Here is a 19,533-nt window from a genome sequence, read left to right as displayed (position 1 = left end):
GGAGATGTAACTTCTGTGACAGCATGGTGACTATAGCTAGCAATACTGAACTGTATATTCAACCGAGAGTAGATTTTAACAGTTCTAACTACATGATTGACTCTGAGTGTCTTGGTGGTGGGTGTGATGTAATGACATGTATCTGAGGAGATGTGATCCTATGCCTCTGGATCACCCCACAGTCTTGTAAACCAATGTTATCTGAAGAAAAATGAAAGTTGTCACCACGCTCACACAAAATGTTATCTACGTGAAGTGATGGATTTGCTAATTAACCTTATCATGGTAATCACGATAAAATCATAAAAAAAATTTAAAAAATCACTATGCTGCACGCCTTAAACTTACACGATTTTGTCACCCATTTTTCAATAAACTGGAATATTTATATTATTACAGTTTTTGACATAGGCTGTAAGCGTAAATTACACACTGGATTTCAAAGACTTGTTATGAAAAACAGTATATACTGCCAAAGTTAATTTGACTTGTTTATTTTTACTTTTTAAATGTCTACCAGGAAATTTCTAATTGTGAATGTGTCTTAAATTATATTTCTATTGGGTAGGACAAAGAGGTGGCACAAGCAAATGAGGCAAAATACTAATAATATGATGACAAATCCATGTCAGTAAAAGATTTAAAAAGTGTCCTTTGTACAATTTTTAATTTTTGTAATTTCATTGTAAATTTGAAATTATTGTCAAAAGATTTTTAAAAGTTTAGATTTGCATTGAGGATAAACAAAATTAAAGATAGAATATTGAAGATGAGTTCATAATCCTATTTGAAACTTAAAATAGAGGGTGAGGGGGAGAACAGAAGAGATATTCTAGATGTAACTAAGTTAGAGATGCCCAATATAATTAGTGGGATTGTGGTTTGAGATGACCTAATCAATATCAAGATTCCACATCAGCCTCAGAAGGATGCCAAACAACTGTAACAACTCACCCCTCTGGAAAGAAGGCATTGATGATCCGGTCCCCCAACGGGTTGATAGCTAGTTCTGGAATCCGCTGGAAATCTTCCCGGCTGCCGAGAAGTAGAGACCATTGGCGATTAGCGTGAACTTCTTCAGTCATGCAAGGGTATAAGCCCGCAAGAATAATTCTTCCTGGAATTTACTACTATGGCAAATCATACCAAGCAACTACAAAGAATAGCATTTTAATAGCTGCCAAGTGTTTCTTGCACCAACTTGGGTTTGACTATGTCACATTCCAGTGAATTCAGCACACAGTTTACGTCAATAAACTAACTGACAAGCAAATACTAAGCTGTCCCTGTAAATGATTCCTTGAACATTACCATTTTGTATTTAGTTATTAAGTTTGGTAAGTGAACAGCAACTGCCAAATACCTAATTCCACAAAGCTTGAATATGAAAGCAAAATTTCAGAGGGGCCTTCATACCCTTGGCAGAAGGATATACAGCATCTATGAAATACAGGGAATTCTTAGGTAATACTTATGTCCAAAAAAGAATAAAATGTGACAACTAACTGATTTTCACATTTCCTTGCTCTAACTTTGACTTGTTTTCCATTGTCTTTTATAGACTAGAGCTAGAGTATTTAACCCTTAGTCATGTAAGAGCAGTCATTCTCTCATAACTTGGAGATTATGTTGAAGTGAATAATGTTCCATTCACTGTATATACACATCATGTGCCAATCTAACTGTTTATATACATTATCTCATTTCTTCATGCCAACATTTTATCTACACCCTTTCAGAGCTGAGGAAATTGAGTCAGTGAGATAAAGTAACATGCCCAGTGCTACAAAGTAAGTAAGTGCAGAACTACCATTGAAATCCAACTCTTATGGATTTTACATGTTCTTTTCTAAAAAACCCATTCTTTCCATATTAAACTTTTTGAAAGATGCTCTCCATAAATAGTACTCAGTAAGTAAACTTCTTTGGTTGATATTCTGTGCCAAGAACATATATATCTATAACATACATCTGTCTGTAATCTTCAAAATATCAATGTCATGAAGGACAAAGGAGGGCAAAGGGGTGTTACAGATCAAGCAAGAGGAACTAATGAGACATATAAGTGAACTCAATTAATGATCCTAGAACAGAAAAAAATTCCTATGATGGAAATTATTGAGCCAATAGATAAAAATGGAATATGAGTCATCTAGAACATGGAATATTATATATATATTACTGTATCAAAATGGTAGATTTCTTGATTTTGAAATGAGAATGTCCTTGTTATAGGAAATACACACTGAAGTATGTGGCAAAATGTTAACTAGTGAATCTGGATTATCAGGAATATGAAAGTTCTACATATTCTTGTAACTTTCCTGTAAGTGTGAAAAAATTTCCAGATAAAAAGTAAAAAAATATTTTTAAAGAAACATTAACTTGAAAAGATCTGATTCCAGCCTTTAAGAAGTTTTATTAACTGAAGAGAAAAAACTTATTTCTCTACCTCATCCCATCTATCATACTAAATTTTCTATTTTATTCAGAAGCCTTCAATACTCTGTGCCCTTAATTTAACACTTACATTAATTCAATAAATTCCCCTCAACCACATCCAGTGTTGACACAGATAGAAATTAATCTAGGAAAATGAGCACAAAGTTCTAGAATAATAATTCTGGATTCTAATCTTCCTTGATCTCTTAGTGTGATGATTTTTATATCAATGAATGAAACAGAGAGGTCATTCATAAATTAACTGACTTGGTTAATATATGATTATTAAACTTTTAAAGGAAATTACTGACATACTGATTATTTAATTCAACAAACATGTACTAAACCCTTATTATATATTTTGTTCTATGATACAAAGTCCACATTATCAACAAAACATAGCTTCCCTTGTTTGACAGAGCTTAAGAAACAATAGCTACTCCCTTTCAAATGAAGATTAAAACTGATTTGAATTGCATGGCCACATACCTCAGTTTAATGTCTAACAAGCTTAAGTAATTTTAGTTGAGAAAAGGCACAGTTTAAACACCAGTTGAGGGCATGACCTAACCTTAACTCCTTTAGTCTTTTTTTTTTTTTTTTTTTTTTAAAGATTTATTTATTTATTTATACTAGCACTGGGTACAGTCAGAAGAGTGGGAGGGTGAGAGAATTCACCAGAGCCAGAGCGGGGAACAGAACAGGCAGACTGACGAAATAAACTGCTGAGGGGAGCAGCAGGCGGCAGGAGAGGTCTGTGTGCCATGTGGGACCCTCGCCCGGTGGCTGGGGATCAAACCGGCGTTGCAGAGGCTGCCAGTGCTCAACCGCTGCGCCACCGAGGAGGCCCCAACTCCTTTAGTCTTGATCCTCCAATAAAGGATCAAGACTTAGATTTCCAATGTCAACAGGGGCCTACCTCCTGTCCTTTGTAAACTTGTAAACTATTCTTTTTTTTTTTTTTGAACTTTTTTTTTTTTTTTTATTTGTTTGTTTGTTCGTTCGTTTTGTTTATACATGCACTGGGTACAGTCAGAAGCGAGGGAGGGTGAGAGAATTCACCAGAGCCAGAGCGGGGAGCAGAGCAGGCAGAAAGACCGAAGTACACTGCTGAGGGGAGCAGCGGGCGGCAGGAGAGGTCTGCGCGCCATGTGGGACCCTCCTTCGGTGGCCGGGGAGCAGCCGGGGATTGAACCGGCGCCGCAGAGGTCGCCGGCAGCTTTGCAACCCAGCGCTCAACCGCTGCGCCACCGGGGAGGCCCAATGTAAACTCTATTCTTAAAGTATAAAATAGTTGATGAATTGTTAAAACAGTTAACAGTTTATTAATTGTTCCATCATAGAATGGAGATAATCTGAGCAATATGTCTTGAACTTAGCTGCTCAAATTTGTACTCCAACACAAAACTAACAGACAAAAATAAATATTTCAAGTGGCATGCATACCACGAGTGTAAGACTTGTTAGAAATGTAGACTTGTGGGTACTCATAAAAAAAAAAAAAAAAAAAAAAACACCAACATTATATTCTACCTACTAGTATACGTAGAGAAATATTACTCAAATTGGAAGCTGATTTTTATTTTTTGTTTTTTTTTAAGAAAAGACATTATTACTGGGAGAAGGCAAGTCTGAGAATGGAATCATGTATAATGGCATTCTTCGTGGCAAAGAAAATTCCAATGAAGACTGGTTTTCCAGTTATTCATGGGCAGAGGGATACTCTGAAGAAAATCCAGTTTGAAAGACTTAGTAACCAGAAGTTACTACCATTTTTAGGAGCAGAGCCTGTATTAACCAAGGGATTCTCATCTATCAAATGGATCCTCATTTGTAAATCTTTTAGTAATCTTTATTCTTCAGGAATTCTTTTTTAATTCCACAAAGTTGTAAAAACCTAAAATGTGTAGGTCTCTTTTCTTATGCAGAGATACAGCTTCACAGTTAACTGCTTGATTTTCAAGGATAGAGGGTCCATGATCAGATGACATACACAATGAGGACATCAAAATCTGTTACTAGAACACACCCATAGGAACACATATCCCATTATGAAAACAATTCTCCATATTTAAGATTCATAATAGAGAAATTATTTATACTTAAAATATAGTTATATTAACATGGAAATAACAATTTCCATTATCTAAGGCATGCAGTTAATATTTTTTTTCTATTTTAAAGATCTGTCCATTTACACAAGAACTGGGTACAGGCCAGAGGCACCGGAGGGCGAGAGAACCCACCAGAGAGAGAGGGGAGCAGAACAGGCAGACAGACCAAAGACACTGCTGAGGGGAGCAGCGGGTGAGGCAGGAGAGGTCCGCCATGCCATGTGGGCCTCTCCCTGGCCAGCCGGGAATTGAACTGGCGCTGCAGAGGCCATGGACAGCCCCACAGAGCAGCACCCAACCCGCCATGCCACCAGGGAAGCCCTGTAGTTAATATTTTTAATGTAATTGGTAAGACAATTTTGATATTGTTGTCTTTTTTTTTAAAAAAAGATTTATTTATTTATTTATACAAGCACTGGGTACAGTCAGAAGCGCAGGAGGGTGAGAGAATTCACCAGAGCCAGAGCAGGGAACAGAACATGCAGACTGACGAAATACACTGCTGAGGGGAGCAGCGGGCGCAGCAGGAGAGGTCTGTCGCACCATGTGGGACCCTCCCCAGCGGCCGGGGATCGAACTGGTGCTACAGAGGCTGCGGGCAGCTTCACAGCCCAGCGCTCAACCACTGTGCCACCAGGAAGGTCCGATATTGTTGTTTTGATGATAGGGTTTTTTTTCCATATAAAGTCTTTGTCAGCTGTTTTAGTGTTCCAGGACCAGACTGGGTTATTTGGTAGGTTGTACCTGACTTTTGATTGAGGATGGTGAACACATACACATTTACCTTCTCTCAGTCTCTAAGACCGCCTGAAATGTCAGCAAAAGTGCACCCATGGGACTTCATCTATGATATAAACAACCATGGTGGGAGTATACTAGTAGATAAGGGATTTGACAAATCCTGGAAATCTGAAGGTAGATGCACATGTGCTACAGTAGAGCTGAGAGCCAATTTGCCCTGCAAAATCTCAGCAAAGCAGCACATACACAGCTGCTTGGTAAGGGCAACAATAGTCAGTGAGATTGATTAAATAAGTCCCCCCCCCCCAAGATTTATTTATTTATTTATTTATACATTTATACAAGCACTGGGTACAGTCAGAAGCGCGGGAGGGCAAGAGAATTCAACAGAGCCAGAGGGGGGAACAGAACAGGAAGACTGACAAAGTACACTGCTGAGGGGAGCAGCGGGCGGCAGGAGAGGTCTGCACGCCATGTGGGACCCTCCTCCGGTGGCTGGGGAGCAGCCGGGGATGGAACCGGCACTACAGAGGCTGCGGTCAGCTTCACAACCCAGGACTCAACCACTGCACCACGGGGGAGGCCTGATTAAATAAGTTTTTTAAAGAACAGTCCAGCTGACTGCTGCTACTGTAATCCACCACAAAAATATGAAACCATGTGTCCACAGGATTAAAAAAGAGAATCGTTACAGAAAGAAACTGAAAGATCTTCATGGCCAGGTCTTAGTTAAAAGACCTAAAGTTAAGTGTGGGAGGCAGGTCCCCCTGGAACACAGTCCTTCTGTCTGGGGGAGGGGATTGTAAATTTGTCCTCTTGCCTCTCACTATATACACTTAAAGTAAGGTCTATCAACTTACTGCCTTGCTTACTCTATAGAGGGCTTGAAGTCAGGGTTTCCACAAAGGGAGAGAGAAAATATAACCACAAATCCATGCCAGCTTTCAATTGCATCCCAACTAGTCTTTTTCTAAATATAAAGGGATAACCAAGACTTAAAGTGTTACAATGCAGGGAGAAGGGCACACCACCAGTTAAAAAAGAACAGGATCAAGGGCCTCCCCGGTGGCTCAGCGGTTGAGCGCTGGGTTGCGAAGCTGCCCACAGCCTCTGCAGCGCTGGTTCAATCCCCAGCCACCGGGTGAGGGTCCCACATGGCATGCAGACCTCTCCTGCCACCCGCTGCTCCCCTCAGCAGTGTATTTTGTCAGTCTGCCTGCTCTGCTCTCCGCTCTGACTCTGGTGAATTCTCTCACCCTCCTACGCTTCTGACTGTATCCAGTGCTTGTATAAATAAATAAATAAATCTAAAAAAAAAAAAAAAAAGAGCAGGATCAAGATGAACAGAGATAATAATGCAGGGAACAAAAGAAATTTCTGAAAGATTCTAATAAGTAACTCAATGGACATTTGCTAATTACCAACAGCAAGCATTTGTAATTTCTGCATTAATAAGACAAAAATAACTTACAATGATACAACAGAGGTCAGAGAACAAGAAAGGTTCTTGGAAATTAAAAATGATTATGGACTAAAGAAACACATCAAAAGAACTGAAAAATAAATTCAAAGATACCTTTCAGAAAGCAAAGGAGACAATCAAATGACCAGGAAATATAAAATTAAATTTGAGTACAGTGCCCTAATAGCCAGGCAGCCAACAGAAATGTCATGAAGATCAGTAAAGAAAAGAGAAGGAGTAGGGCCTCCCTGGTGACGCAAGGCATTAAGACACAACCTATGAAGCTATCTGCAGCCACTGCAGCATGAGTTTGATCCCCAGCCAGGGAACAACCCACATGGTGCAGCGGACCTCTCCTGACTCACCCGCTGCTCCCCTCAGCAGTGTATTTCAGTCAATCTGCCTGTTCTGCTCCCCATTCTGTCTCTGGTGAATCCTCTCACTCCCCACAACTCTGACCTGTACCCCAGTTCTTATATGCATAAATAAATAAATCTTCAAAAAAGAGAGAAAGAAGAAGGAAATAACCAAAGAAATAACAGAAGAAAACTTCCCAGCTAAAGACTGAAATGGTTTACCCAATTCTGGGCAATGAATAAATAAAAATAGCCCACAAAGGGCCTCCCCAGTGGCGCAGTGGTTGAGTGCTGAGTTGCCAAGCTGCCCGCAGCCTCTGCAGCGCAGATTCAATCCCTGGCTGCTCCCCGGCCACTGGAGGAGGGTCCCACAAGGCGCACAGACCTCTCCTGCTGCTTGCTGCTCCCCTCAGCAGTGTACTTCCGTCCTTCTGCCTGCTCTGCTCCCCGCTCTGGCCCTGGTGAATTCTCTCACCCTCCCGCGCTTCTAACTGTACCCAGTGCTTGTATATATAAATAAATCTTAAAAAAAAAAAAAAAAGCCCACAAAAAGGTACATCTTTGTGAAATCTCAGATCAAGTAGATATCTGAAGTTTTCAAAGAAGTAAACAAAGAGTATCTATTAAGAAATGAGAACTAGATTGGCATCATGGTTCTCATCAGAGAAACTCCATTCTGAAAAGACTGATATTACTGTAAGCAAAGCAAGTCTTTGTCCAGGATATTGAAATCATCTGTTCCCTGGATAAAGTCAAACAAGAAAAAAAGCCACAAAAGTACTTAGTGTTTAATTAGATAAAATACAATTGTTGGGGGAAAGGATGCCCTAAATGAACTTCACAAATGCAGGTTTTATGGACTTCACCCCTACTCCAGACCAGAGATCTCCAAGACACCAAGAACTACAAATCCCATAATGTCATCATCAACAAAGGAGGACTGCTGGGAACTGAGGGTAGAGTTAAGCAGCCATGTTTAGTATATAACCAGACATATGGGCCTTGGGGGTGGGGGGGTCTCTTGGCTTTTCGCTGGCTCTCAGTGTGCTACTGGGATTCCAGCTCAGCAGAACTGGTAGGAAACATTCACCAATTTATCTCCCTCTCTTTCTCCCTGAGTTATTCATTTCTTCATTTCTCCTTCTTTTGTAAAGAAACCCTTTATTAACCCTTTTTGTGTGTGCCTACAGTTGAGTCTCATTATAAGTCCCTTTTAAGCACAAAGGTGAGGACCCACAGTCAGGCAACCCATATCATATTGGGGTTGCCCTGTAACAGTTTGGCGCACAATGTGGTTCCCTGTAACAAAACCATTCAAGACAAATCTAAAATGTACCATGGTCGAAGTAACATTTTTTTAAAAACACACCATTCAGAACGAATCTAAAATGTACCATGGTCGAAGTAACATTTTTTTAAAAACACGTCATCATTTTTAAAGTGATATGTAACAACACAGTCAACTAGTAATTCCCAGTAGTAACTGCAGAGTTTAACTGGTCTGCACTGTCCCCTGTAGCCAACTTAACTTGCATGACTTCAAATCCAGGAATAATTTTCATTCTGGCATTATTTGAGAAAAAGTATTATCTAGCAAAGACAATGCTCAAAATGAGGCTATTTTTAAGGTAAACTTTTAGAGAAACAACAAACATACAGAGAAGAGCAAAAATCACAAGTAATGTGCATGAATCATCACCACGATTTTAACCAGCACCCAGATAAAGAAAATGGTTATTCTTCAATAGCAAAATTCAGAGTCTCTTCAAGAGGTTCTGGGACAGCTGAATACCCACATGCAAAAAATTAAAGTTAGATTCTTACTTCAGACTATATATAAAAGGAAACTAAAAATGTATCAAAGCTTAAACATAAACTGTAAAACTCTTAGAAGAAAACACAGGCATAAATCTTCATGACCTTGAATTCTTAGATATGACTTAAAAGCTCAATACACTAAAAAAATAAGGTAAACTGGACTTCACCAAATTTAAAAATTTTGTGCTTCAAAGAACATTATAAAGAGAGTGAAAGGATAACCCACAGAAAAGGAAGGAGTATTTGCAAAATCATACATCTGGTAAGAGTCTAGTATCAAGGATACTCTCAAGAACAAAAAGACAAACATTCCAATTTAAAAATAGACAAACCTAAAGTGAATACAATGTTATATGTTAATTATCATCTCAATTTAAAAATAAAATTTTAAAAAATAGACAAAGATCTTAAATAGACATTTCTGAAAGAGATATATAAATATTCAACCTGCTCAAAAAAGATGCTCAACATAATTAGCAATAAGAGAAACACAAATCAAAACCACAACGAGATACCGCGCACACTAAGACAGCAAGGATCAAAAGACAGGTAAGTGTTGGTGAGGATGGAGAATAAAATGAACTATTGTATAGTGTTGGTGGGAATGTAAAAAGGTACAACTCCTGTAGAAGTTTGGTGGTTCCTCAATAAATTAAGATTACCATAGGACCCATAATTCTACTCCAAGAGAGAATTACAACATAAGTCCAAATGGTAATTGTGGCACAATGTTGTGAATATATTTAATGCCACTTAATTAAAATGGTAAACTCTGTATATGTATTTTGTCTCAACAAAAAGCACCGAGTTGCACCAGGGAGGTATTCCACAGTCATTGCCTATCTAATGTGCAGCGTGGTTTTGGTTAATCCCAGCCTCCAGGGGTGGCGGATTTTGTCCTGAACAAACACGGTTCCTTGGATTTAGCAGCATTCTCTAGCTCTTCCACTTGAGGATTATGTACATAGAGTAAGCAATTATATTTCTTCCCTCTGTATGCTACATCATACATATGGCTAGAAACCTCTCAAGGAAGTACTCGGTTGCTTTCTGCCAGTCACCAGAAAGGCTGCTTCATACTATGCCAATCAATCAAAGTTGAAGAACAAAAGTAACAAAAGGCTGCTACTTAAGACTTAGGTTGGGAGGTGGTGGTAAGGAGATAATTCATTTGACTATGATAAGACAATCACAAATATAATACAATAAAGCATTATAATATTCTGAAATCACGTACTTATTCTAGACCAGTTTCTCAACTTTGACACTATTAAGTTCTTGGAGAGAACAATTCTTTGTTGGTGGGAAGGGCTGTTTTGTGTGCTGTAGGCTGGTTAGCAGCCCACCTCCGGCCTTCACGTCAGTCGCATTCCCCAGTTGTGACAATCAAAAATGTCTTCAGACAGGACAAAATAACCCTTTGTAGAGAATCACTGTTTTATACTAAAATATTGAACATCTTACCTAACATTAACTTATGTAAATTGATGATGGACTGGGCTGGGAAATGAAAGATGACCCATCGGCTATGGGTCAACTTCATAAAAGCAATATGTTTAGAAAAGGGATGTAGGAAATTCTCAAAAGTATGTTCCCAGCACCAGAACAATGGCCTTTTACTCAAACTAAGGGAAGCTGGATTAAAAGAGCAAGCACCTCATGGCAAATGTAAGGCCATTCTTCTACTTATTTAGTTCCCTTGTGTATCAAGAGAGCTCAAAGACCAGCGGAAAAATTGGTCCCTGCTCTCCACACGCTGGATTACTATCATGTCTGCCCTCGGGATAAAGGCAGCTATTCAGACATTGCCAGGAAATAAAGAAAGGACTGCCTACCTGAGAGTCCCGTTCTCTCCTTTGTCCAGGCTGGTGAACCGGCTGTAGAGGCGGGTGATCTGACTGTGGGAAACTGAAGAACACAAAATGAGCCCCAGTTGGAGAAGTACTCCACTCAAACTGAACCCGAATGTAGCCCTTTAGAAGCCAGTTTAGCATCAGACTTCAAAGTGCATAAAATGGGGTGATGTCTCAACTTTGACTCATCTCTAGAGTGTGAAAACAGAAAGGTTAAAAGTTAAAGAATGAAAGGAGTCAGAAAATAAACTAAATGAGAGTTATAAAAATGGACTCTCAGGAGTGAAGTCTAGGTTTAATTAATTGTCTAGAGGTTAAGATTTAACAAAACAAAGCAGAATTTAGTTTAAGATGAAATTGTGAAACTTTCACCTTTCAGTGCTGACTCAGAGGTTATGAAAATGCATTCTTTGATTAAAATCACATACATATTATTCGGGTTAATGTTTTAGGCTGGCTCTAGTGGATAGGTACTAAATTAAAGGTGGGACACATCAAATATTCTATTTTCAAAAACTGGTTTGTCCTGTCCCAAGCAGTAGCAGCTTTGCCATTTCTCTCATGACTGACCACACAGTCAGACAAAAGATGACCACTGCCTCTGTGAATAAGGGCTACTGAGTTTTACTGAGGAACAGGCTGCAAGAAGGCAAACTGGACAGTTCGTAACACGGTCAAGTTATCACCAGATGACATCTACAAGAAAGCTGTTTTGCTTCTCATTTTGAATTAACCTAGGTACAAGTTGACAATTAAAATGAGGTAATAACTTTGAAAATACAAAAAGGAACTTGTGAGAAGTAGCCCAGTCTCCTCATCAAAAAGAGGCAGGAGGGGGAAAAATGAGTTATCAAAGGAGAAAAGACAACAGCTAAAAAGGGTGCAGCAAGTATGGACTTCGTCCTAGGCTGTACCTTGAAGGATTTAAAGGGGTGGCCCAAAGCGTTCTGATAGTTGCCCTCCCCCCAAAGTTTATGAAACAAAAATCTGCTTGTAATCTTAGGAACAGTGGGATAAAGTAAACAGGGGCACAGCGGAGAAGCTGGAAGCCAGTGGCCCTGAACTGGGGTGAGCACTGAGGTGCGAGGTGTGGCTGGGAGTCTTCAGCATCAGTGTGGAAAGCAGCTCTGCTCTGCACCTGTGCTTCAAGGTGGGCAGAAGCTCCAAGGCTCTCATTCTGAGGATGAAGACTCACTCTCAGCCAGGCCAGAGCCAGCAGTGGTCCAGACACTGAGGAAGAAGCTGTGGACCTTTCTGGCAGTCAGGAGGGTGAGAACAGCATGATGTAAAGAGTGCAGCCTTGTGAGGATCAGGCTGGCAGAGTCCAATCCCATTCACAGCACTGCGGCTTCCCAGAAAGGGTGAGTGAATCGGGATTGTAGAGTGAACTGAGAGGCCAAGGGAAAGTTTCTGCACACGGCAAGTCCTGCAGGTCAGCTACTATCATCATCACCCTTAAACTGTAAGCCTGAAGGTACAGTATTCCTGCTGCCCTAATTGGCTCTGTTAGCCACAATCAGCATTTCTTCAGGAACCTGACCTGTTTACCCTGGCTCAAAGGCTGGGCCTCAAAGGCTGCTGGAGAACTACAGTTATCTTTAGGTTAACAAAAATAAATCAGTTAAAGACTGACTAAGTTTCCCAAAAGATGTTTTGAAAAAACAAAATTTGTTCATAATCTCAATAGCATTTTCATTTCTTCATATACCATCTGTTATCAGTCATTTGTACACTTCATACAGTTGTAATATCTTCCTTTTGTTAATTCATAATTTCTCTGTATTTCTTTGGCATCCATTTAAAAACTGCATATTTAGTTTACTGGATCAGTTTTTAGTACTTAGATATTATATACTTCAGATTACTTTCCTCAACAAGAAATGTATTCAATTTTTATTTTCTAATACTTTTTTTTAATTTGAGAAAATAATCTATGTACAGGTTGAAAATGCAGCTAGACAAGAGTACCCAACGAAAACTCTACCAATTTCCAGTGTCTCCCTTGCCAAAGGCAAACTATTACAGTTTCTTGTAAATATTTGTAAAAATTCCCTGGGTCTATATATAAGTACATATATCAACTTAAACAATTTTTTAAAGATTTATTTATTTATTTATGCATACAAGAACTGGGGTATAGGCTAGAGGTACAGGGGGGTGAGAGGATTCACCAGAAACAGAGAGGGGAGCAGAACAGGTGGATCTACTGAAATTTACTGCTAAGGGGAGCAGCGGGCGAGACAGGAGAGGTCTGCTGCGACATATGTGGGTTAGCTCTCTGGCCGGGGATGGAACTTGGCTGTCGTGATAGCACTGAGACTTAATCCCTAGGCCACCAAGGAGGCCCCAACAATTTAAACAATTTTAGAATTGCTATCATCCAGTCTAACTCCTTTGAAAAATGAGCCATCAGATATCTTTGTAGTCTATATCATCATCTGAAAACACTGGGCACAGAAACCTCTTATAGCATGATTTTTGAAGTCCTGCAAAAAAGTACAGGTATGTCATTTCACCAATTACTTCAGGAAATAATGACCAGTTTATGGCTGCCTACATGCACGATTTGCCAACATATCAAAAAATAACAAACAAACATGTAAATAGTCAAACTGAAGCGAAAATACATTGTTGAGCCAAAGAATATAATAAAAATTCCAGCAGATCTTCCAGCCCAGATGCACTGCTCCAACGCAGGCATAATCAACAAGTTTGCTTACTTAATGCTCCTTCCCTTTCAAGATTCATGGCCAGGGCCTCAGCACTCTTATCTACAAGGTCAGCAGTCGGCCAAGCTGGTCTGTCTCTCCAAGGCCATCCCTGAATGCTTGCATCTGTCCCCCCTTGCCTTGCCCCCCTTGTCTGGGGACTTTGCCGCAAATGGTTGTGCCTGCTGAAAAATGAAGCTATCAATGTAACAGATATGGAGACAGCTATATATAAAAGGAACCCTTGGTCTTTAAACTGGTGCTCAGACCTTACGGGACTACCCAGGTCTGGGACCTCATGCATGAGTAATAAAGCTTCTCCTGACCTCACCATTCCTGAAGTACCGCTTGTTCTTCCCCTGCCTGGGTAAAAGGCTAGAAATCATTTCTACAACAAAACAACCATAAAACTACCATTTTCCAGGGCTAACTGGACTATATGGAAACCAGTGGAGAAATGCACAACCAAACACCAACTTTAAAAACACAACTCAATATGGTCATATCTCAATCCACCTTCTAAATTTCAAAACTAATATTGTAATGATACTGTTACCAAGTCTTTGTTTTTAAAAATCTTTAAAAAAAAAAAAAAAAACCCTTCAATTTAGATGCTAAACTTACAATCACAAATTCTAAAGCATACAGTTCAAAGCAAGTTCAAGGAGCAGAAAGTTACCAGAAGCTCTGTTCCAGCAAACAGTTTCCACCAGGTTCTAAACTAGCAGGACAGGTTCCCCAAACCTGCGCCATTCTTGGTAGCCCAAAGGAAGTCTCAGGAGTTAACAATTGCTCTCAGAAAAGGCCATGCACATGGACATGTCTTGAATGAATCTATATTTTCCTCCAATGACAGGCAAATAATTATTTTATATTACCGCAATATTACTTAAAAGGCCCTGTTAATCTTAACTACAAACATACCTATCATTACTACGTCATTCTCAGAGTTGGAAGGCATTTCAGAGCAGTGTCAAGCCCCAAGGAGGAATTACAGAGGGATGAATAAAAACCAAAAGGCAGTAAGAAAAAATTTATTTTGCCCTTGCCCTTAGCCTAAATCTTAATAGTAAATAATAGATTGATAATCTGGTAAAATATACAAGTGTAACCAAAGGTAACTCTAAATAAAAGATAAAGCCTGCACCTCCTGAAACACTCTACAACCCCAAAACTTCCCCTGCTTCTCCTAACCAAATGACTTCAAGAGTTTGCCTCTTTTAGTGAAACTATAGACTAAGAGACTTAAAAGACATTAAAAAAAAAATTACCTCCTTATAATTAGGGAAATTTTAATATGGACCAAATAGAAGATAATGTTATAGAATTATTGTTACCTTCTTAGCATGGTAACAGCGTTGTGGTTATGTAAGAGAAACCCCTGTTCACAGGATTCATGCACCGGTATTGAGGGGTGAAGAGTTTTGCCATCTGCAACTTTCAAATAGTTCATAAAAAAAAAATATGAACAGAGCAAATATAGCAAAAAATAGCTGTTGAATTTAAGGTGGAGGGTTATGGATGTTCATTACACTATTTTAACTTTTCTATATATTTGAAAATTTTCATCATAAAAAGTTAGGAGAGGGCCTCCCTGATGTCACAGGGGTTAAAGACAGCGCTATCAGGCTATTGCCAGTCACAGCAGTTTAAGTTCCATGAGTTCGAGCCCCCGCTGGCCAGGGAGTAACCCACATGGCACAGCAGACCTCTCCTGTCTTGCCCTCTGCTCCCCTCAGCAGTGTATTTAAGTAGATCTGCCTGTTTTGCTTCCCACTCTCTCTGGTGAATCCTTTCACCTACCCCCACCTTTGGCTTACACCCCAGTTCTTGTATGCATAAATAAATAAATCTTTAAAAGAAAAAGTTGGGAGGGAAAAGAGCTTTCTGAATCATTTAATACAAACCAGTTAAAAGTGCTCATTATCTGTGCATTTCCATTTCACTAGAAGCCAGAAGGCAAGTAGTTTCAGGACCTTCAGGCACTATGGCATGCCAGGTAGGTAAGGACCATGAAGGGGATCCAACATTTTGAGGCAGTAGCAGCCTGAAGTTGAATTTCCATTTACATGCTGTCCACAAAAAAAAAAAAAAAAAAAAAACCAAACACTAAAACCCCACACTAGTTCTAATATCACTACACTCTTTCAAACAAACAAAATCTTACCAGCCTGTAAGACTTACTTTGCAAACCTGTTCAACACCCTCTCCATACCACATGACACACACCAGAAGCTAAAGACTAAAAACAAATAAATCTGCATTCACTATTACTCAAATGGCATGAATCATTTCTCACAGATTAAGTGCTTCTTATTAAAAAAAAAAAAAAAAGTTTTAGGGCCTCCCTGGTGGTGCAAGGGGTTAAGTCTCAGCACTATCAAGCTATCACCAGCCACTGCAGTGTAAGTTCTATCCTGGGCTAGGGAGCTGACACACATGGCACAGCAGACCTCTCCTGTCTGGCCCGCTGCTCCCCTCAGCAGTACATTTCAGTAGATCCGCCTGTTCTGCTCCCCACTCTGTCTCTGGTGAATCTTCTCCCCTCCTACACCTCTGGCCTATACCCCGGGTTGTGTATGCATATATAAATAAAAATAAATCTTTAAAATAAAAACCATATATAAATAAAAGCAAACCTTTAAAATAAAATAAAAATAAAAGGTTTTAAAGAATTCAACTTAATGCTATGCTAAGTCAACTAAGAGCAGAGATTACAGAAACTTCCAAGACACATAGGACCTTTCCCCTACAGACATTTACTCAAATGAGCTTTAACTTATGGACATGCTTAAATGTGAAAAGCAGTAGTACAAAGACAATACAGCAAATGTTTTCTGCCCCTTCAAAGGGTTTTTAGACAATGTTCTTTAAACTATTAGAGGAAACATCAGTAGTTCTACTCTTTTAAAAGTTTTATCTCCTCAGTACTGGAAAAACAACGTCTGTACTCAATTTCTAATCCAATGCCACTGAAAATAGTAAGAGCATAAAATGCTGTCACCTGCCCAGTTATATATAGTGGGACAGTTTTATAACTTAACACATGCAAATGTATTTTCCCAATAAGATGACTGTTATCCATGGTTCACAATAATAATAGCTAACACACATCTGGCACTGATTATATACTACTCATTATTGTAAGTAGTTTACATAATTTTTCTCATTTAGTGCTTCATAAGAATCCTATAAAGTACTATTATTCCCATCTGCAGATGATAAAAATGGAGGCTTACAGATAATTTTTACCTAGAAATACTTTTTCCAAACCCTTAGAGATGACATTTCAAGTAACAGCTAAGTTAATCACATATGAACTCCAATAGATTTAGACTTACAAATGATATATAATCATTAAAGGGTCTGGGAGAGCTCTCCTAGAGCAGAGAACTAAGGGTGCCTGTCTGATGAGTATAGTAACAACACCCGAAAGGGTGTGATCCTATACTGCTGACTCACACAGTGTTGTAAACCAATGGTACCTCAATAAAAAATAAAATAGAAAAAAATTGTATACATTAGCATATAAAAAGACAATGAATATTAGAAAAATGAATGAGTTGCTGACTCTGGAGTCAATAAAACATCAACTGCAAAAAAAAAAAATAATAATACAATCACTAAGTCCAATGCAAAGCTTTCATATTGAATATAAAGTTAGTTTTCCTCAATTATGCTACATTTTTTCACGGGTGAAGGAAACAGTTAAAGTAATACTTTTTCTTAGTGTTTCTGTAGATAGCTCCCCAAACTTTTTTTTTAAGATTTATTTATTTATGTATACCAGAGCTGGGGTGCAGGCTGGAGGAGGGGGGGGGCAACGATGAGAGGATTCACCAGAGACAGAGTGGGGAGCAGAACAAGCAGATCTACTGAAATACACTGCTGAGGGGAGCAGTGTGCAAGACAGAAGAGGTCTGCTGTGCCATGTGGGTTACCTCCCTGGTCGGGATGGAATTCCTGATACAGTGGCTGCAGATAGATTCATAGTGAAGCGACTTAACCCCTTACTCCACCAGGAGCAAAAACTCTTAATAAATGAATACTTTAAAAAAAAACTCCTTTAAAAATAACATAACTCTGCTGAGGGGCACTAACTGTATAAACTGATGGCTCAACTCTCTGAGGATGGTAGAATGACTCTGTAGCAGGCTGTGGGGAAATAGCTCATAGAAGCCAATCAAAATGCCCTCCTTTTTCTCCATTCAAATTGGTCCATGCATGCACCAAAGCCCAATTCCTGGCCTCCACAAGGCTGGACCACAAGGATTCTGTCTTGAAGTCTTAGGGCAGATGCCACACAATTTTAGCTATCTTATATCATGCTGTTAATCCTAACTCTTGTAGGTTTATCTCCATGATCAGGCTGTGGGTGTACTGTCACCATCTGCTCTGAGTATCTAGCAAACTTCTGGATATAGACGCCGTAAAAATTCAATTAAGTTTTTGTTTCATTAGATTTTCTAGCTCAGTATATACACTTGCACTGGCTGGGGTTGAGGATCTCCCTTAGGCTTATAGTAACTTTTCAGCAACTAGGAAAACAGTTCCTCCAGGAGTACTTAGTTCTGCTTGCCACAAGTCACACAATAATATAACCCAGAATCCTATGGCAACCCAAGCCTTTTACATTGGTCAAAGGAAATACACCAGAATAGGATTACAGCTCCCTTTGTCATGAGGCAAAAATGAGCATTTCCCCATCTTCACTATGGTGTATACTTCCTCATTGAGATATTTTTATTTTAATCATGAATATATATGTGGCCATGGCATCAAAATGTAATTAAAACCTTGCTGAGGGCCTCCCTGGTGGTGGAAGGGGCTAAGTCTCAGCACTATAAAGCTACCTGCAGCGACTCAGCATGAGTTCCATCCCTGGCAAGGGAGTTGACCCACATGGCACAGCAGACCTCTCATCTTGCCCAACACTCCCCTCAGCAGTGTATTTCAGTAGATCTGCCTGTTCTGCTCCCCACTCTGTCTCTGGTGAATCCTCTCATACACACTCTCTTCATCTCCCCAGGGCTAGACTAAGCGCTCTTACACGCATAAATAAATACATAAATACATAAAATAAATCTAAAAAAAAGCTTGCTGAATCCAAACTGCCTATATTTCTACTCTCAGGAGTCAGGAAAAAAAATCACAAAACGACCAGAAGGTCAAGTTGCCAAACAAGTACTGCATACTATAAACAGCTAACTACTTTCTGTTATTCACGCAAAATCAGGAAAAGGACTATATTAATAGATAGTAAACTCATCATCATTAAAAGTCTTTATGAAGAGGTTTAATCACCGTAAGTTAGGGATGCTAAAAGCAGTAAACCAATCTGACAAGAGGTGGGACCAGATTAATGTCCCTTCTAACTTGAAGATTCTAAAAGTTGACATTGTCATAAGTGCAGGACAGTCATTTGATTTAACTCAGGCCACCACTGCCTGAATCACTCTTAGTTCCCCTAGCACCTTTCAATATTACCTGCATATGGGCCACTATTCTGATACCTGCTAGGTATCACAAAGAGACAGAGCTCAAATGCTGACATAACTCATTTAAAACACAAGAGGCACAATGGATTAATAAGGAGAGAAAATATCATATGCATTATCAAGGGTTAGACAGTGTATAATGGCATTTCGCAGAACCTCTACATTCCTAAAGCCATGTTGCCCATTTTGTTCAGGGGCATGAGGCTGAACCATAAAAAAAAAATTCGTTTCTAGGGTCTCCCTGGTGGCACAAGGGGTTAAGTCTCACCACTGTGAAGCTATCAGCAGCCACTGCAGCATGAGTTCCATCCCTGGCCAGGGAGCTAACCCACATGGTCCAGGGGACATCTCCTGCCTTGCTATCTGCTCCCCTCAGCAGTGTCCTTCAGTCAATCGCCAGTTCTGCTCCCCATTCAGTCTCTGGTGAACACTCTTAGCCCTCCTCCCCAACTCTGGCCTACACCCCAACTCTTGTATGCATAAATTTTAAAAAAATCTTAAAAAAAATTCTCTCCTAGCACAAATCCACACTGAGATTTTT

The 19,533-nt window shown here is 39.5% G+C and overlaps 1 protein-coding gene across 1 annotated transcript in view; it reads right to left on the bottom strand.

The window, feature by feature from the left end:
* The window catches only part of CHP1 (calcineurin like EF-hand protein 1), a 36,195-nt gene that overhangs the window by 15,793 nt on the left and 869 nt on the right, over positions 1-19,533 (bottom strand). The window contains exons 2-3 of the mRNA XM_037502249.2: positions 10,769-10,841; positions 955-1,035 (exon numbers count right to left, since the gene is read on the bottom strand). Of these exons, the coding sequence (XP_037358146.1) occupies positions 955-1,035; positions 10,769-10,841 (154 nt within the window). The remainder of the gene's footprint in view (positions 1-954; positions 1,036-10,768; positions 10,842-19,533) is intronic.

This window comes from Talpa occidentalis, unplaced genomic scaffold, assembly GCF_014898055.3.
Source record: "Talpa occidentalis isolate TD23 unplaced genomic scaffold, MPIMG_talOcc4v2.1 talOcc4.11, whole genome shotgun sequence".
Lineage (NCBI taxonomy): Eukaryota > Metazoa > Chordata > Mammalia > Eulipotyphla > Talpidae > Talpa > Talpa occidentalis.
The sequence above is the reverse complement of the archived record's forward strand: the minus strand, read 5'-3'. Positions and strand labels throughout refer to the sequence as shown.